Source organism: Callionymus lyra, chromosome 5 (genome assembly GCF_982586985.1).
Source record: "Callionymus lyra chromosome 5, fCalLyr1.hap1.1, whole genome shotgun sequence".
Lineage (NCBI taxonomy): Eukaryota > Metazoa > Chordata > Actinopteri > Syngnathiformes > Callionymidae > Callionymus > Callionymus lyra.
Window position 1 is genome coordinate 29914235 of NC_141822.1, and position 19824 is coordinate 29934058.

Here is a 19824-nt window from a genome sequence, read left to right on the forward strand (position 1 = left end):
TTTTTTTTCAAAAGGCTAACCTGCTAGTTAACAAACTACTAGCTTAATTGCTATGTCAATAACAACTCTTGTTCGTATAAATTTAAAATGATCAACTATAAATGACTCATTTATCACTGCAGTGTTAGACACATATTTATTTATGAGCATTTTGTAACATCGTACACAAGATATTCTAAAATTGAAACTAGCTGTTATAAATTGTGGAGAATAACACACAATACATTTTGGAACAATACAGCAGCTCTGCAACGATGGTGCCACTCCTGAGATTGATGAAAAAAAAGAAGAGATGGTGAAACAGTTGGTTACAAATGCTGGCAGGAAACACGTACCTGTCAAACCATCTCGTACTGGTTCACATGAATGAATCGAGACAAACAGCAGGCCAACAGTGTCCCGATTAACTGTAAGAAAAAAGCAATTTAGTGATTGAACTTGAGATGTAGGAAAAAGATAACATGACGTCACCTGAGAAAATGCGATTCCAAAAGTGATGCCCGCGATGATTCCTATGTTACCTTCTATAAACGAGGTCACAAGCTCGTAGCATCCCTGCAAACACACACGCCAATATGCTTAAATGTTATGTGTGTGTGTGTGTTTATGTCTTCCACTCACCTGCTTGTAAACTTTACGTGCCACCAGACTTGAGTTCTTCAAGTCAGATGTGTTGCAGTCGGAGAAGGTGATGCAGCAGCTGGCAGGTACCCCCCCGCCGGGGAAGTAGACACTGCTGAACCAGCTTGTGTAGTTGTGGACGCCGCAGCAGTGGAGCTGCACATCAAACACATTTCACAAACTTGTTGCTGGACATAAACGCAGTGAACACATCACAGTGTCCTCTGCGAATAGAGTAGTTCTGAGCATGAGATGGCACCAACTCTGCGCTGGACGTCATCAACAGCTAAGCTTTTGTCATCTCGTCCATCATATCGCAGCACTGCTTCGCTGTAGGTTGTGAGGAAGGTCCCTTTGATCTGCACATGGGCAAGAAGGAGAGTAAACAAATGTTTATATATATTTATAAATATATATTTGCGAACCTCGTGTCGGAAGATGAAGCCCGATATGCCAGCGATAAGTTCAGTCAGGAAGACGAGAACCAGGAGTCCGGCATACTACGTGAGAGGTCAAAGGTCAGGAGTCTGGACCCAACCACTCGGATGTTGTTATCAAGTCTCACCAATCTCAACGTCCATGGGCGCCCCCTGCAGGTGGCGAAACAGCCAAATAGACCGAACAGCAATATGGCAGCACCAGTGCCCATGAGCATGTAGGGAGCATTGGACGGTCCAGTGGAGATCAGCAACATATACGGACTCAGAGTGAACTTCCACCACAAACCCACTGCCACTAGGACCACGCCCATCACCTAGAGGGGTCAGGGGTTAACATGAGGTCTTTATTTATGAGGTGATGAAGCAACACCACATCAGAAATATAATCAGAACTGAGCATATAGCACAAAACTGATTATTTTATAAAAGAAAAACTCTGACTAAGGGATTAAGACTAGCAATATCTACATTGACGGATTATAATTTTGATCCATCAGATGCTGCAGTGAAGATATAAATAAATAAAATGAAAAAATAAATGGAAATGGAAAATAAAGAGAGAAACCCAGAGCAAAAACAGTATGATACTGACCACACTGGTGAGAAAGTCACATGGAAATATTCCATCAACATCCATGAACCAGATACAATTTCTAGGCTAAGACTAAGACTATTGTATTGATTTGGACATTTAAAAAAAACAACAATGTCTTCAATGGGTTTACATCAAGCCCCAGTTTTATTTTTGCACTTTCATTATCATCCCAGTGTGGAATTTTCCTCATCATTCCGCACCTAGTCGTCCGCCCTCCTGACCCAGGTTCTCTCACCCATGTGACTCATGACATCATCTCCTTCAAGTTGGCAAAAATATACGTTTTAAAAAAGCACCAAAGATAATGTATAAGATCGAAGGTTGTTTGTTATTAGTTAAATGTTGAAGGATGTCTTAACTTAATGTCTCTTCTTTCAATGACTAAAAGAAGATTTAACCGATATTAAGCTGATAGTTTACACATAAAACTCAATGGATTAAGAAACAACCCTGCTTCTATTCTACCTGTAAACATTAATGAATTAACAATGCTGATAATGAGAAGCAAAACACAAAAATATTTCAGACCCAGAAGATGAAGGAGTAGATCAGCAGCAGACTCTTCACACAGAAAATCATTGGTTTGGTCTCCATCCTGCGGCGAGCCATCATGACACCCAACGCTCTCTCCAGTAAAGATGAACGTCCTTCTCCTGCTGCCGCTCCTGCTCGCCTTACGCTTTGACTCAGTTAATAATCACGCAGGTGACACATGACATCACAGCCCTGTGTGAAAATGATGTCACTTCCTGTTACCAGGACCTACTTTATTTGTTCACAATATAATAATTGGGGAATTTCACAAAAAAGGAAGTATCCATTACATTCATTGGTTTAAAAAATTAAATAAAAAAATATTTAAAAAATAAATGTATTAATTTAAAAAACAAAAAGAAAAAAAGGGCTAATGTGCGATATAAGAAAACAAGACAGACAACTTTAATCTTAATAATACTTTATTATTTGTAGTAATATCTGAAATAAATCTACATACGGCAACTATTCATGCAAAAGTGTTGATTCAGAATATCATATTATATTTCCAAAATAATATTTACAAATCAGGCATTTTAGCGACAATGCTAGTCTCTTAGCTAACTAACTAGCTTAATTGCTATTTTGAAACCGTTATCTCGATTTTTGATAAAAAAGAAAAAGGTTCCTCGAGAATATTTATTGCTACGATCTATAAAATCTGATAAATCGCTGAAGTCGGTTTAGTCATTGTCTGTCATGGAGGTTAGATTTGGGGTTCAGAGGATCAGGGTTGCCACGGTAATCTTGAACACTGCTTGTTGTTCTCATATAGTCTTCCCAAGAGGTCCTAGACCTGCACTGACCAAGGCCTGAAGCTTCCAGGCTGGGCTGGGGGGCACTATGAAAAAAAAATAGCAGACACAACTCAATTAAAACATCATATAAAAGTTGTAATAAAAACATCATGTGACAAAGTTCTTACCATTTTGCTGAATCTGTCAGAGCAGGCATTCCGGATCCTCTCTGCTGAGGCAGGACTGTCCAGCCTGAAGGTCCCGCTGATGCCTGACTCTGCACGGGCAGCAGTGATGGCGTCTTTAATGGCGAAGAATACAGAGGCCGCCAGGAACAGAGGAGGCTCCCCCACAGCCTGTCCAGGAGAAAAGTAATATTTATCTCTGCCATCCGTCTCGGAGGATTACGCTCAGGTGTGTTACCTTAGAGGCAAAGATGGCTCTGTCGTGTGGAGCGTTCCTGAGGAGCGAGACGGACAGATGTGTAGGAATGTCTCCAAAACCCGGGATTTTGTAGGAGCCCGGTCCCCGTGTGAGCAGGACTCCAGATGGAGAGTAATGAAGCTCTTCTATTGTAAAAAGGCCCTGACCCTGCATGAAAGCTCCTTCAACCTGCAGACATCACAGGTCAAAGGTCATAAATCAGAGGTCAGTTTACTGAAGAGTATATCATTTACCTGTCCAATGTCTATGGCTGGGTTGAGGCTGTTACCAACATCCATCACGATGGTCGTGTTCAGGTTCTACAAATGATACATAGAAGAAAGATCCCATTAAGATTTTGCATTAACCAATATTTCTCTTAAGCTGCGTCATAGATTGTTGGTCAACAAATTGGGACGTGACTAAATATTACATTTGCTCTGCAATGAGAAGATCAAACAGTAACAACTTCAATATTATAATGTTTAAAAATATAATTTAATGAAACTTACAGTAAGTTAAATAATAATAAATTAAAAATATTTGTATTAAAGTAAGATGATTTATGGAAGTTTACAAGTGCCATTTTTAAAATCATTTCTAAATAAAAAGGTTGTATTTTTCTTTTTTTTAATAAATACAGTTCTTTCAAAACATTTTTTTTACACGTTTGATATTGTAATTATATTGATTATTAAATCCAAAATATATAATTAATACATAAAGGTTCTAAATTCTATATTTTCTCATTCAACACTTAATTTTTGCGACAGACACATTTTAACATTTTAATAAACATTTTAATAAAAATAATGCAAAGTTTCAACAATTTAACTACTCAATACTCTGATGACACTGATCTACTTCCATAAGGATTGCTCTGAAAATGTTAAGACAGGAATGTTAAAAAAAAAACTAGAATTATAATGAATGACAAAGATAGCTTTTTGTCTGTCATTGATATTTATTCACTTTGAAAACATTTCACAGCATTTGATCTACTATTTCATTGTACCTGCTGGTTTTAAGTCAACCGGTTAATCCTTATTTTAACTAATTCAATCAAACTGTTTAAAGATAACTTGACAAGTAAATGAGTCTTAATGCCTCTTTCCATTATCAAGCACTGCTCTGCTTGATATTTGGGTTTTTATCTTGGATTTGAAGCGAGTGAAGTTGAAGAGCATGAGCCAAGAAGATATCACTGACCTTGTACGACCCTGTCAAACAGTCGATCTCCACCTCAGAACAGGCCACGCCGTAGCTGAAATAATTGAAAACTCGTCCAGAGTTTGTCTCAAAGTCATATCCAAGATCTGGAGTCCTGTAAGATCAAAAGAGATCAAATGTTGAACTTGTATATCAAAATCATCTTTACAATGTAGTCAATACTCACTTGTAGAAACCATTTGCACTCAGGTTTACTCTGTCGAAGTACGCTGCCGCCACCTAAAACACAAAATTAGTAGTTTTTTGTCATTCCTTAGACCTCCGTGGTCATTCTCACAATCTTCCAAATAATTGAAGCAATCGACTGCTTTTATTGATCTTTGTCACATCAATATTATAGATACACAAACTAACCCAGTCTTCCCATGATCCTTTAGGGTTCCTAGTGCGGTATGGCTCAAGGCGCTGATTGAGGATCATGCAGGCGTCCTGCACAGCAGCTCCATTCAGGTCAGAAGACGCAGAGGCAGCAGTGGGGCTGGTGTTGGGGACGGTGTTGGTGCTGGTCTCTGAGATGTAGATCTTAGAACAGGGAATTCCCAGAACCCTGCTGGCAATCTGTGGAAACAGAGCCGTCATCAGCCGCAAACACATATTTGAAGTGATAGGGTGGATTCATAATGAAACCCTTTTCGGTGTAAAACACTAAATTGTATAAAAACAAGTGTACCTGGACCATCTTGGTGTGGAGTCCTTGTCCCATTTCAGTTCCCCCATGTGTCAAAAGAACTGAGCCGTCAGTATAGATGAGGACCAGTGCGCCTGCCTTTGAACAAAAGAAGAACAGGAAAACACAACTTGAGTGCTACAGACAGAGGTTCATGAATATCCATCCACATGATGGCAAGAGAGAGAAATGATGGCAAGAGAGAGAAATGATTACAAGCAATTAAGCATGTTTTGTTAAACCGTCTAAAAGACTGATCTGTGTCAAAGGAAAAGGAAGAGAAGAGAAAAGTCATCCACAAAATGACTAGCACTATTAATCTGAAGACAACATTTTGAGGATATAGTAGGGAGACCACAAGTGCAAGTTGAGTTGTCAAGAACAGTTGTTGACCTGGTTGAGGAAAGCGGCAGTGAAACTGATTCCGAACTTGGTAGGGATGATGGAAAGCCCTTTTTTAGTCCACCGGTTCTGTCTGGAACACACAGAGGAAATAGGAAGTGAAACATAAGATCATGATGAAATTATTTTGGTTCATGATAACATGCCTAATACACAGAATGCTGAAATATCTAGTTGGCACTAAGTCAAGTGGAACTGAAAGTGCATATTAAGGAAACTCATTGGACTCATTCCGTGTGAGACGTATGTCACTAGACGACACACATGTCAATATTAATGAAGATTAGCTGGAACTGCTCACCTGTTGTAACTGTCGACCGCTGCTCTGCGCTGTTCATATCCGAAGCGGGTCAACGCCTCGTCCCAGCAGCGATCCAGAGTTAACTGGTCCAGGATCTGGTTGTAGGGTGTCACATCTCCTTCCTTATAAAGGTTGACTTGTCGTACCTGCAGATGTCAAAGAAAATAAGCCTCTAGTTTTTAGACGAGAACCACCCAACCTTAAACCCCCCATCCACCAACCTGGTCCGCCGGCAGGCTAAGACTCTGAGCCACATCATTGATCCAGTTTTCTGCGATCAACATCCCCTGAGGACCACCGAAGCCTCTGAAGGCTGTGTTGGAGGGCAGGTTAGTGCGACACACGTAGCCAGTGCCCTTGACGTTAGCTATGCTGTATGAGTTCTCCATGTGGAACAGAGCACGCTCCATGACCTGCAAACACATAAATGAGTGAAGTCATCAGAACGAAGTTTTTTTTGTTTTTTTTTTAATTCTGGAACTCGCTCACACAACATACATGTTCCAATTTTTTTTTTTAAATAGCTACATCTGAAATGGAATCATCGATTCCAACCAAAATCAAAATCTGTTTTTACATTTTTTTGACAGACATTCAGACGGACGGATGAACATTGCTGATCACATCTGGGTTGCTTACAGTCTCAGCTATGAAGCTAGTTTATTTGGAACAGTATGTGTGTTTAAGGTCATTGACTTACAGACGAAGAGAGGTCAAGAGAGTTTCCAGCATTGCTGTAGTACGACACTTCCAGAGCTACGACTTTCCCGTTGTTCATATATCCCACCTGCAGAGATAATAAACAATTTTTATGGTAGAGTATCCGGTACTGTATGGAATCAGCTTTGTGTCACTTTTGTCTCTGCATTCTTTTTTTGCTTGTGTTTTGGGAAACAAATTATTTATGAAACCTGTTTTGTATTAGACATTTTCATTTGGCAGCATCATACTTGTAACATGTTAGAAGCTCACTCGGCCAAATAATAATTAAATTTGCCAACGTTAGCGATAGCTATGTAAGTTGTGTTTGTCCCATATCTTGGTATGTTGTTTTTTTTTTAAGTAAATATCTTGTTGTCACAAATCTGATTCCGTACGGTGAAGACTTTTACCTTGTACTTGGCGTAGAATGGATGTCGTCCTCCAGTTATCAACATGTCTTCATCTCTGTCCAACATGCACCTGACCGGCCTCATCAGTCTTGAAAAAAAAACAGACGCTGGCTGTTCTGTTACTGTGTCAATTTTCCAACTTTTACATTTGTGATTACTGGGGTCTTGAAACCAACAATAGAAATCCGTGCACATACTTGTTTGCTGCCACTGCAGCGACAGTTGAAAGTATTGTCGTCCGACTTTCTTTGCCTCCAAAGCCGCCGCCCATCCTTTTCACACGCACCAGGACCCGGTTAGCTGGGATTCCCAACACTTTTGCCACGGAAGTCTGAGGAACACACATTGGATACTCAATCTGATCAGACACTCACAGTGGATAAGAGTGATCTCACCTGCGTCTTCGTGGCCGCCTGTGTGGAGACAAACAGCTCCATCTCATTGTCCTCTCGTCGCGGGACGGCCAGTGTAACGTTTGTTTCCAGGTAAAAATGTTCTTGACCACCCATGTGCATCTCTCCTATCAGTCAATGAAAACATTAGTCACGCTTCAACTGTCATTGCATTTCTGATTTTAGACGTTAAATCCAACCTTCTAGGATCTGGTCTGCGTGCGTGAACCCAGCCTCAAGGTCACCTTTCTGGATGGTTCTGATTGGCTGGAAGAAGGACTTGGCAGCGATGGCTTCCTGTAAGGAACCATCCAGACTTTACGTGTTTTGTTATTTTTTACAACTATTTTAATTGTGTCTGGACCGTTTGATCTCAAATATGTAAAGAATGTCACAAAATGGATTGAAAAGGATCCTATACTGTGTTGTGATTTGAATTACACTACATTTGAAATCTACATTTTTTTTGTCACTCTTTAAGAATATAGACAATTTCGCCATGTCTAGAAACTACCACGTTGAAATATTACGTCAAGTATATATTAAAAAATGATAATTGTATCAATTGTATTAATACAATTACAAACTATTCTATTTTTCATTTAATTTAACTTAATTTTGTTTAAAGTCAAATCACAACATAGTTTTCTGAAGAAAATGTACAGAAACAGTTCGTCATCCTGCAGTTTTACATGCCATCCCAGCTCGCACCAACGCCCGGTTATTATACTTTAAAGATGTATTTTTTTTATTGCTTCACCTTTCTATCTTATCTAAATCTTACAGGCCTCGCTGCAGTTAATCTGACGTGAAACAAAGTACATCTTGAAGGCAATGAATGGATAGTCTCAATAGAGAGTTGTGTCTGCTGGAAAGAAATTGTGTCTTAAATGTTAAACAATTTCCAACAAGCATTTAATACTGAAATGATGCCGATTTTTGACACCTGAGCAACTAAACGATTGTTGAAGCTCACCTGAATGGTCACAATAGATGGGAGCTCCTCATATTGAACCTTGACCTTCTTGGCAGCTCGCTGAGCGTTGACCTGTGTGTCCGCCACAACTGCTCCAATAACTTGACCCACACATACAACCTGAGCAAAAAAAAAAGGTCAGATAATTGCTCTGCACATATTCAGAAGGTGTGGAAAAACACCTCGCTCTCAGCCATGACCGTCTCATCGTGTACAACCGGTCCTGTGGAGTTGCTGCCCGGAATGTCGTCAGCGAAGACACAACAAACAACTCCAGGGGAAGACTCTGCTTCCGACGAGTTGATGGAGCTGAAACACACCAAGTACAAAGTCCAATATATATCTGTATCTCTATTATCATATATCTATAAAGATAAGCAGGTGTCATTTCTCGTACAGAATACGTGCATGAGCCTTGGTGCTGGTCACGAGAGCGAGGTAGAGCTCGTTCTCATACAGAGGGATGTCGTCACAATAAACGGCCTCGCCAGTCGCCTGCTTCAGAGCCGATAGGTGCATCAGTGGATGTCCAATAACGTCATCCTGTCTCTGACCTTCTGGCACCGTCTGAGGGACGCACGGGTTTACACATCTGGACTTGACACGTGTAAACATAAGCGTTGTGATACCTGAAAGATCTGGACACTAGAAGGGGTCTCCGGGTGGTAGGTCTTGGTAGCACTCACACAGTCCGGGCTGACTTTCACATTCTCCCCCTGGCAAAGTCAAAAAGGTCCAGTTGTTCAAACTTACAAGTAGAAAGTACGGTGTGGAAAACTAGCAACACAAAAAAAAAAACGTTTCAGGCTCGTATGCGAACAGCATCCACTAACCTCTCTTTGAAGCTTCTGCAGAACAATCAGGTAGAACTTGTAAAAGAGACTGAGAGTCAACGTTCGCCGGTAGGCCACCATGCCACCAGGTGCTGAAGGATCCAGGGTCATTTCCTGCACCAATGAGCAGCAAGCCTCCTGCAATAACTCCTCTCCCCAGGACCTAGATGGCATAACATGTTACAAACACTCTTCCAGATTGACTTTTTCAGAGCTTACCTTCCCAGGAGTTTGTTGGCTGTGGTCTTTGCTAGGACTGTTGTCGCTGCCATCCCACCATAGCTCAGCCTGAGGTCCTCCACCACGCTCGTGCCCGGTGTGAAGGTGACGCTCATGGCAGCAGTGACAATGCTGATGTCGTCTTCTCGGCGGGGAGATTGTTTGAAGACGGAAACAAACTGATACTGTGGAGTAGATTGAGAATAGGCCACTCATTGTCTGGTTGACAGAGGTGCTACGATATGCTCCATACCTTCTTGCTGAAGGGGATTTGGATTGACAACAGCACCTCCTGAGGCCTGACCACTGTCTTTCTGTAACCTGTGAAGAATCCATCGTCCATCTTGACAACACGACTGCCATCTGAGGATTGTGTTAGGAAAACAGTAGTAGTTAGTTAGCAAGTAGTTACTAACTTAGTTGGATTTGTGCTGTCCTTGTTCCAAGCCTTCATGATGGTTAATGAACTTATGTCGTTTGTGTCTGCAAAATAACTCGAAATCTAATCTATACATTATATATATACTATATAAAAATAGCCAGTACAAGATCATACAAATGGATTTTATATAATTATCGAAAATAATATTATTAAAATTTGAATCAGGATTGTATTGTCCAGTTTAGATTTCAGACATCATATTGACATTTTGTGTCATCTGTTTTCAGAATTGTTGTTAATGTTTTAAGCAATAACTGATATATAGAGAATATCAATGTTGTTTAATTAACAATTAAAAGGCTGGGTACCCACGGCAGCAAAGGAGGTAAAAAAGCTACAGAAAGTCAATGTTCACTCCTAAAAAGTTAATGTTTTATCTCATGAATAACATCAAGTGTCCAATAATCCTACCTTTGTCCACAAGGGTCAGTTTACAGCAGGCTGCCATGAAGACTGGGTTCAGGTCGGAGATGGGACTAGCCGTCATAATGTTCCCACCCACGGCCTGAGAGAAAAATGCATTTTAATAAATGTGTATTTGACTAAACTGTGGTTGTCTCGTGAGCCATTTTTTAAAACCGAGCCAATCTTACCGCGACATTGCGGATCTGTTGTCCAGCAAACCAGCGCAGCTGCTCGAGCACGGCGACGAAGAACTCCGTCTGACTAGGAGGAAGGGTTGCCACCGCCTCACCCAGCACAGCACCCATGTGGCTCAGAGTACACGCTGCACCAAATTCAATACCTGCGCACAAGTGCATAAGCTAGTCAGGGGATGTTTGGAAAAATATCTTTAACCCAGCCATGTACCAACCTTCATCAGTTTGAGTCACTTTGTTGAGTTCAGGAATGAAAGTCGGAGCCAAAATGACTGGATAGACCAAATTCTTGAACTTCACCTCTATCCCTGTATAAATATAAAAAAACAAAGGTGTGTATGAATAAACATATTCTATGTCTAACCCATATCTCAGCATGTAAAAATATTCTTTGAGTGATCCTCACCCACTTCAGTATTTCCTACTATCACCTTGGCGCCAGGATTTTCCCACTTGAGCAACAAGAACTCATCCAGACTTGAGGGCTGCATCCAGGTCACCGAGTCGTTGTAGAAACGCATGGATTGAGGCTTCTCAACCCTGCTCAAGGACTGGACAGCATTTTCGGATTTAATATACAGCAGGTGGCTGGTTTTCGTAAGAGTCTCACCATGAGCTCTGGTGGGAAGATCACTTCTTGTGTGGGGTCAAATGGTGCAAAGGCAGTGGGTTGGAACAGCTGCGGATCCCCCGGATGGATTGTGTCTTCTTCATCTTCCTTCACTGAATTTTCATTCGACATACAGCATCCATTGCTTCGCCCACTCCCGCCACAGCAACCACCCTCCTGGAAACCGTAAAGGTCATTCATAAGACAGCAATGTGAACAGAAGCATTCTGCAAACATTGTTTTAGTCTTATCAATCAGTCAACTTTATGTTTTACTTTTATCACAGTTATGTGTGCTGGTGTTTGCACATAATGAGCTCAGAATAAACAAACTGAATCTCTTAAACAAGTTAAAAAAGGGGATTTAATGGAAGTATAAAATGAGAGCAAATATTACACAAATGGTTGGGAAAGTTTTTCAAAGCTTTCAAATAATTACAGGAAAGACATTAATCTGACGATGATGATGTAGATTAATTTAACAGTATTTTATCTTCTTTATTTTCAGGATTCCTGATTCTCTTACCACTGTGAAGGTCTTAAATCCCTCCAAGATGGGTCTGTATCCAGTGCAGCGACACAAGTTTCCTGGAAGAAGAAAACATTAATTGTGCAAGATCCAAAATGTGCTGAGTCAGCCTTTATGACAGGACAGTTGGCATGACAAAATTATGTAAATCTGTGCACCCATGTTAAAAAAGGGGAAATGAAAATATTTTCATGGTTCTGCAGAATTCTTTTGTGGCACGTGCTGCCAACAAGTGCGCTGAAACTGTTCTTTTTTGAATAATCATTGTTAGAATGTTCGGCTCATGTGATCTCATGTGTGCCTTGTTTTGTTGCCAGTCACGTCTGTGTCTGTTTACTGATCTCTGGTTTTTGAACTGTTATTCTGTTGACACAAGGCCAAGGCTAGAGCTGGTTCTGCCTTTTAGGGAAACTAACGGGATGATTTAAGTGTCTCTTAAATCGATCTGTTTTGATTGTTTAAGCGCTTTGTGACCCTGGTCTAGAAAAGCGCAATACAAATATTACTTACTTACTTACTGTATTGTATCATCAGTATGTGTCTGTTTGTACCCAAAAAAATAATTGAATCACTTAAAAAAGGAAAAGAACAATAAAAGCTTTCAATTAAAAGAACAAGAATCTACCTTGGAATGCCTCCTCTATGTCCGCCATTGTTGGTGTGGGCCTGTTCCTCAGCAGAGCGTACATAGACATGACGATTCCTGGCGTACAGAATCCACACTGAGAGCCATGAGACTTTGCGATTCTTTCCTGTACACAAAAAACACGTTATTTGCACAAGATCTTGAACAGAACATGAACATTTCCCTAAAAATACGTATTTTTATTTTTTCAAGCTTATTTTACCTGAACTGGATGTAGCTTTCGTGCCACACTGCCAATGCCTTCCACTGTCGTCACGGCAACTAGGTGCAGGGAGCAGAGTGGTGCCAGGCAGGCGTTGATGGCATGGTGACTGGTCAACAAGGTTAAAACAAAAACTGGATGGACTTGGGCAGGTAAATAGCAGATCATGCCGTCAGGTGACAACAAATACAAGGATACACAAGTTTCTGTGTGTGTGTGTGATATCTGGACAACATCACGGTGCATGCTCCACATCCTCCTTCTGCACAGCCAAGCTTTGTACCTGTAAGACCCACTGACACACAGATATGATCTTAGACATGGTTCCAGATAGAAGTTTTTTATGACCTACATTTATGATTTATGACCTATTAGATAATACGATGGGTGTCTTTAAAGCTATGGTGTATTCTAAAAGGTTAACAGGGACATTTTATAGGGAACAGTCAACTGGGTTTATTCTTTTTATAATTGTCTCTTGTGACTTTTATAGTAAGTAATTTGTATTTATATAGCGCTTTTCCAGACCAGGGTCACAAAGCGCTTAAACAATCAAAACAATACTCACTAAAATATATACTTTATAGGTCAAGATAAAACTGAGAACAACACAGGAGTTCCAGAAAATCAAGGAAAAGCCTGCGAAAATAAGAATATTAACTCCATAGTTTATTTTTCATCCTGGTCAAAACGAAAACAAAATAAAATAAATTCTCTCCTTTAGAATTGAAAGTTTAGAATCGAACGTATAATTTTTTCTCTGATGTTTATCAAACTTAAGACTAAGAAGCGTATTTGTAAATATGTGCTGGTGTGAGTGTGGACATACATTTTCTTCTCAGATAAGTGAGCAGGGTCATTTCAGGATCGGGATTCTTCACAAGGATCTGCAGAAAACACACAACAACACAATAAAGATCATTTGATAAGACAAAAGCAGTTTCTTCTTGTAGATTTAGTAATTAAGTAAGTAATTTATATTTGAAGTTCAATGTGTTTCATCAAAAATAACTATGTATGTAATGCTGTAATAATGTAAATAAAATAAGGGTACTTTTAGATGTACTTTGACCTTTAATTTCTTTAAAAAATCCTATTTATGTAACATTTCAGTACTGGCTTCTTCTCATGTTTTTCTGTCTGGAGGAGGGACTTAGAAAGGCTGACCAGTAGGGGGCGGTTGACTTCTTTTTTCCAGCATTTGATTGGTCATATTAAACATATTTCGTTAATATTGCTTTAAGTGGCTTGATGCAGTATTGTGTAATTGTTGTACTACACAAATCAGCATTAATCCTTACATAGACACACCATCTGATATTTAAGGTTTTTGGTTGCTCTATACGAATTAATAATCATTGTATTTAGAAAACAGAAGCAGGAGGATGACGGAAGAAATGCATTCATGTGTCAATCAATTATTTTATATTTTAAATATACACTCGGAAGAAGAAAAAATAAATCAAACATTGAGTATGATCACATTTAACATGTCAGAACAAATTCGAACTTCGCACGTCGAGAAGTGCTAAACGGAACGCTAAAAAAGAAAACTTGAAGAAACAACAAGTAAGAAACTAAATTCAACTTAACCTCATATCGATCCCTTTTTCTTCAAATTGAATCTTCAATTAGGGAATAAAAGTGCCGCATAAGTCGGAACGTTTTACAAGTGTTCGTCTATAAGTGGTTTACAAAGGCATCAAAATAAATATGTATTGAATTTATATTTATATGATTCATTAATTCTTAGGGGAAAAAATCTCTACATATGGTAATTACTTTTGTTCTATCTCTCTGAATTGTTTTTAGAGAAGATTATATTTAATAGTTGTGTGTTTATTATTTAAATATGTGATATACTTGTTTTGAATACATCCGTGATGAAGTATTAGTTAACAATTACTTTGATATTGACGGGGGACATAAACGATATATATTTGTGAAGAAAGGAATGAATTTAACTTCGATAAAAGTCTCTCTGATTCATCAAAATTAAGATAAGTTACCTTTTTTCCGTTTACAAAAAATATAAGCTCGTTAAAAGCGGACTCGGTTCCATTCTGGAGTCCTTCCATGGTCGGGTTCTGGTGGGTTTTTTCCCTGCGTCGTCCTTCAGGTGTTGGAAGAGAATGAAAAATCCTGGTGATGGATTGTGGTCAGAACTGACTGGACCCGCCCCGGATATATCCGACCTCACAGGAACCCCAGGAGAATTCTTCTAGCTGACATGATAAATCAGTAATTCTCTTTTTTTTCCAGCGGAACTTTATGGCACTTGATGCGTGACTGGTGACCCGACACCGCGAAGAGAACACGCAGCTTCTGAGCTCAATTATTTACTGGCAAGGGTTAAAGTTCACGGGAGACAACATTTAGTTTGAGAGCAAACAATTGTCAAAAAATAATGACTGATTACGTCATAATAAGCTTAGGACTAGGACGAGACTCACGTCTTGATGATCTTATCATTAACTATATCAAGCATCAGTTGAGATAATCAATCAATCAAATCATCTTAAGGAAGAAAATAACAATATGACAACAGAGTATAAAAAGATAAGAATGTATTTTGACAGCTGAGAAAAAAAGGATCCATAATGATGGTTTTAAAAAAGGAAGAAATTAAGATCACTGCTAGGATAAGTTGTGCTTGTCTATGGGTAACTTGACCACTTAGGTTTACCACTACAGCTGTTGATCTAAGTACTAGGATTTAATTTCAACCAAGGTCTCAGACTCAGACGAGGGTTCGGGTCCACGGTAAAAGTATATCACAAATGAATAAAATAAACCCAATACAGTAATACAATGATATTGTTCAGTCAGCAGAGCTTTGATCTACAGTGACTGCTAAATGTTACAATGAACTTCAACAAACGTCCGTCCTATGATGACCAACTCATCCTCCTGATCAGATGACAAACCCTGATTTGTTCTGTGTTTTACAATCTGGTCCCCGTGTGATCACATGAGTCTGCAGGCCCACCGACTATTGGTCACATGACGCGAGTGGAAGGAAGATATGCGCGGACGACCAAGTGTGACTAATCAAACAAAACACACATGTTTCATTCCCACCAGCTGGAAAGGTGTTATTTGTATGTCAGAATCCCATCAGCTTCGAACCCAAAGCACCCAAACAACCTCTTTTTTCATGACTCGGCAGATTTCTGGCCTTCATGTCGGGAGAAACACTACAACTGAAGCTGATACTTGAACGGTGTGACATTCTCAGTATTATGTAGCTTTTCTGGAAAGAACAATGGAAAAACAAAGAATCTGTGACAGTCTGGTTAACATAATCACATTTTCTGGAACACGACATTTGTTGATGGTTGATTACTTAAAAAAAAACCTCTTTATATAAAATGTGTTTTTTGAGTCACAGAATGTAATTTCGACATTATGTGTGTTCATGATATGATAAGGCCGTCACGCATGGACAGGACCATGAGCACATGTGACGACAGGCATTTATGAATCTTATGACATCGTTTGTATAACTTATCTCTTAAACAACAGGGAATTTCATATCCTTCCATCACAAAGAGAGAGAAAAAAAATATATATTATTAAATGTACATCAACCAAAGTTATGTTTTACATGATGAAAAATAATTGTTTTAAACATTTAACAACATGATGGGAAATGTATTTTATTTGCACAATAAATAAATACACATTTTCTCTGATAAATATTTAAATAACAGAAAGATTTGAAGGTGTAATTGAATAGAATTAACATTTTAACAAACATGCATCCGTGACATCTTCAATGATCATCAGCTGCAACATTTTCTGAGTGACTGTGATTTGTCGTGAGTCAGGAGTCGTTATAAAACACAGACGTTCACTTGATGTTTTTCAACAATGAGGTTCGAGCGTTTACAACAGCCTTAAATGCATCTTCACTGCCAGGTGCGACACACTTGTCTGGGTGCAATAATACTGCCAACTTTCGATATGCCTTGTTTACTTCCTCCCTGGAACCAGAAAGAAACAAATGTCAACATTTGTGCAAAAGAAGAAATTAAAGGAAACATACCTTGTTGTAAATCATATTTTTTAGAAGCATTGATCTTACTACCATGTCAGTGGAGGCCCTACTGCCACTCTATTAATCCTTGTTATTTAAAACTTGTTTTCAGACGCAACAATCAGCGATGATTAAATTAAATGACTCATTACAATGGAAGGATTGAATCATAACCTCTCCATAGTGAGACAGGATCTAAGTAAGTAAGTAATTTATATTTATAGAGCGCTTTTCCAGACCAGGGTCACATAGCATTTAAACAAACAAAAAAAAACCTCAATAAAAAAGATCTTAAAAGATCAAGATAAAACCGGGACCAACACAGTAGTCTGGGAAAATCCAGGAAAAGCCTGAACAAATAAAAATGTCTTAAGATGTTTCTTGAAGGAGTCAGTAGACTGTCATGTAGCTGTTATTTCCACGAGGATACATTCTGTGTTATTGATAATGGTGCCCCCTTATGGCCAGCATGGACAATTATTGTAAAAAGTACACACCAGTCGAAAAGGTGAAAAATCAGAGCAATATAACTTAATTACACCGAAACACCATTCATACACATCACTCACTCACCTGGTTGCCCCCGGTTTGACTCCCAGCATGTCCCAGGAGTCCTTACTACTACGGATGCGTCTTATGGTGTCGGCCTGTTCTTTAGTAAAGCCCACATTGACTTCTGATACTGGACGCTTTCCACCATTGTCGCACATGTCAGTGATGGCCGAGAAGAAGGCCTGTGATCAGAAGCTCAGTGAGTGCAGCAGAGACTCACTTTTGTCTGTTGGATCAACGACAGACGTGTGTGTATTCTATGAAACTTCCTTCTCACCTGAAACATTTCATTGATTCCCTCCCCGCTCTGTGCCGACGTCTCAAAATAGTGAAAGCCCCGAGACTCTGCCCAGAGACGCCCTTCCCCTTCATCTACAATGCGCCTCTTGGTCAAGTCCACCTGGGAACCCAGATCAGAGTTTGGTTCAGTAGTATGAAACAATGACGGATATCTTGCTCCTTCGCAAAGACCTTGTTGGCGCAGACGATGAAAACAATGTTCTCCATGTTGGATGTGGAGCCACTCTCCTGCTTCATCTCGCCCAGCCAGCCATCCAGAGACTCGAAACTTTCTCGAACACCGACGTCATAGACCAACAGCACCCCCTGACTGTCTTTGTAGAACTCATTGCGTACCTGTTGAGATACACAACATTGCCATCTGATGGCCACTGCCACTAATAATATTATGATACAATTATCTTATTTATTTATTTGTCAAGGATGATGCAGTCAACATCATTACAATACAAGTTTGCAGTTGATGCATAAAGAATGTATAGCTTGTGGTAGTTTTCAATTCCTTTCCCTGGTTACATACATTACTTAACAATGATACAGAAGATAAATCAAAAATATGAATAAAATAATCTCACCTCATAGAAGAAGGGATGTCCAGCCATGTCAAAGATATTCACCTTCATCTCTCTGTCTCTAACTTGAACCCTGAGGACAAATGATAATTTACTTTATTCATGTTTTCATTGCCTGCATATTATGAGGACAAAGGCAGAGGGGCTTTTTTAAAAAATCACAATCAAATCTTAACATCATGAAACTCACTTGGTGACTCCGTAGTCGATGCCGATAGTGGCCAGATATTTAGGAACAAACCTCTTTTCACAATAGCGCTTGATGATGCAGCTCTGAAACCGAAACACAAGACACACAAGTGAGAGTGCTTGTTTAGCAGAGTGACATGACGACACTTTCATGACACAATAAACACATTCATGATGGAGTTGGCTCCCTTGTTAACTTGGCTGAATATGATCGATACGGACCAGAACATCCCAGTTCAGATCTCTTTCTACCCATCTGCTGTCCTGATCATGATTATAGTTGAATTAAATTTAATGTATTTTAAATCATTTTGATTAATTCTTCCTTTATCTGCAATTGTATGGTAATGCATCTTATTTTATTTTAAAGTATAAAGTTTATGTTTTGTTTAATGTAATATTTTATTTTTATTTCATTCATATTAATTCATTTTTATGTGTTGTAATGCAACCACAACAAATGCCAGAGTTGTGTTTACGACACTGGCAATACAAGTTTTTTTTTCTGATTATTTAAGTTTGAATCTCTTGACCGAACTGTATGGCTCAATTTAGGCCATTGAAACTAATACATGGGTGGTTGTGGAAATTGAACATGACATTGTTTTCACATCAGCTGCAGAGGGACACAGTAAGAGTCAACAGTTTATTATGAAACTTACGAACCACAATAACAGGCCAATTTTACCTACAATCATATATAATCATACTGAAAATTACGTTTTTTTTAACAGTAGATTATAATTCTCACTTTAAATCTATGTATTAAGCACAATCTTTATCTGCAAAATGTGGAAAAGTACATAGTATAAACTGAATGAGTTGTTTTAGAATATTCTTAATATATTTTTTTGTCTTGATTTGCATGTTCAATATTGTATAACACTTCTTGATCTATAATAATAATAATAATGAGAGTGTCCTTTTGGAACAAGGCCCTTCATTCAAATAATGCGTTGACAGAAAGTAATGTTTTTTTTTCTATCTTAATAGGATTACATTTACACAGTTTTGTCATTCACTGATGGGTATGGTATTCTTAGTGAGTCTGTGTTAATAAACATAAAAATATGTCTATGTTCTATCTGCAGGAACTCTAATGGACCATAGTATACATTCTATTGAGACGAAAAGCATCACTGAAGAAGAGGTATGACTGAGATTTCAATTGGAATAAGAATGATCCTACCTTTCCAACTTCTGCGTTTCCGAGGCTTATGACTTTGACTCGTAAAGACTTCTTGTTGTCTCGTCTCTTCGGCACTGTTGCCTCCATTTTGACGTGGATTCGTCTTGTTATTCAGAGATAAATGGCGAAGCGCGGCTGCAGGTGTTGTTGTTGTTAGCGGAACAGCTGGTGATGCTAAATGGTAAACACTACGCCAGTTGACCGTATAAATAGAACGTCATCACCGTAAAAAAAAGACGATTTTCCTTATTTCACCTCATTAATTTTAAATCTGAAAATCCGTTTTGGCGTGTGGAGCTGCTGTAAAGCACCACAGAAGCGATCCTCGCTCGATAACACCAGGCGCAGAGGCTGAGAGGCTGAGAGGCTAGTAGCCAGAGCTAAACCCAAAACACCTCCGCCCTTTCAAAATAAGACAGCGGAGGATTATTTATAAAAGAATACACATTCATTACACTGAAACAAAGTAGTCAC

At 39.1% G+C, this 19824-nt stretch overlaps 3 protein-coding genes across 3 annotated transcripts; all 3 read right to left on the reverse strand.

Annotated features, from left to right (window-relative positions):
- Nucleotides 1-338: 338 nt before the first annotated feature.
- LOC148080216 (tetraspanin-7-like) lies at nucleotides 339-2505 on the reverse strand. Its single transcript, XM_087791847.1, has 7 exons — nucleotides 2185-2505; nucleotides 1187-1375; nucleotides 1047-1121; nucleotides 885-980; nucleotides 622-777; nucleotides 472-555; nucleotides 339-407 (listed from the first exon to the last, which is right to left on the reverse strand). The coding sequence occupies exons 1-7, from the start codon at nucleotides 2266-2268 to the stop codon at nucleotides 339-341; spliced, it is 753 nt and encodes a 250-aa protein (XP_087647973.1). The 5' UTR covers nucleotides 2269-2505.
- Nucleotides 2506-2594: 89 nt separating this feature from the next.
- xdh (xanthine dehydrogenase) lies at nucleotides 2595-14789 on the reverse strand. The gene is made up of 34 exons (XM_087791844.1): nucleotides 14519-14789; nucleotides 13339-13396; nucleotides 12708-12804; nucleotides 12510-12618; nucleotides 12287-12413; nucleotides 11659-11720; nucleotides 11134-11310; nucleotides 10930-11074; nucleotides 10739-10831; nucleotides 10518-10669; nucleotides 10336-10429; nucleotides 9736-9845; nucleotides 9483-9667; nucleotides 9264-9426; nucleotides 9060-9146; nucleotides 8828-8997; nucleotides 8613-8739; nucleotides 8431-8550; nucleotides 7655-7751; nucleotides 7458-7582; nucleotides 7260-7393; nucleotides 7063-7150; nucleotides 6651-6737; nucleotides 6172-6363; nucleotides 5951-6096; nucleotides 5641-5722; nucleotides 5251-5346; nucleotides 4935-5138; nucleotides 4747-4799; nucleotides 4560-4674; nucleotides 3605-3670; nucleotides 3351-3539; nucleotides 3116-3283; nucleotides 2595-3031 (listed from the first exon to the last, which is right to left on the reverse strand). Exons 1-34 carry the CDS (start codon nucleotides 14585-14587, stop codon nucleotides 2981-2983), a joined length of 4038 nt encoding a protein of 1345 aa, XP_087647970.1. The 5' UTR covers nucleotides 14588-14789; the 3' UTR covers nucleotides 2595-2980.
- Nucleotides 14790-16155: 1366 nt separating this feature from the next.
- Nucleotides 16156-19708, reverse strand: dnajc27 (DnaJ (Hsp40) homolog, subfamily C, member 27). The gene is made up of 7 exons (XM_087791846.1): nucleotides 19351-19708; nucleotides 18163-18245; nucleotides 17976-18045; nucleotides 17572-17736; nucleotides 17378-17500; nucleotides 17122-17282; nucleotides 16156-16495 (listed from the first exon to the last, which is right to left on the reverse strand). Exons 1-7 carry the CDS (start codon nucleotides 19435-19437, stop codon nucleotides 16363-16365), a joined length of 822 nt encoding a protein of 273 aa, XP_087647972.1. The 5' UTR covers nucleotides 19438-19708; the 3' UTR covers nucleotides 16156-16362.
- Between the last annotated feature and the right edge of the window lie 116 nt (nucleotides 19709-19824).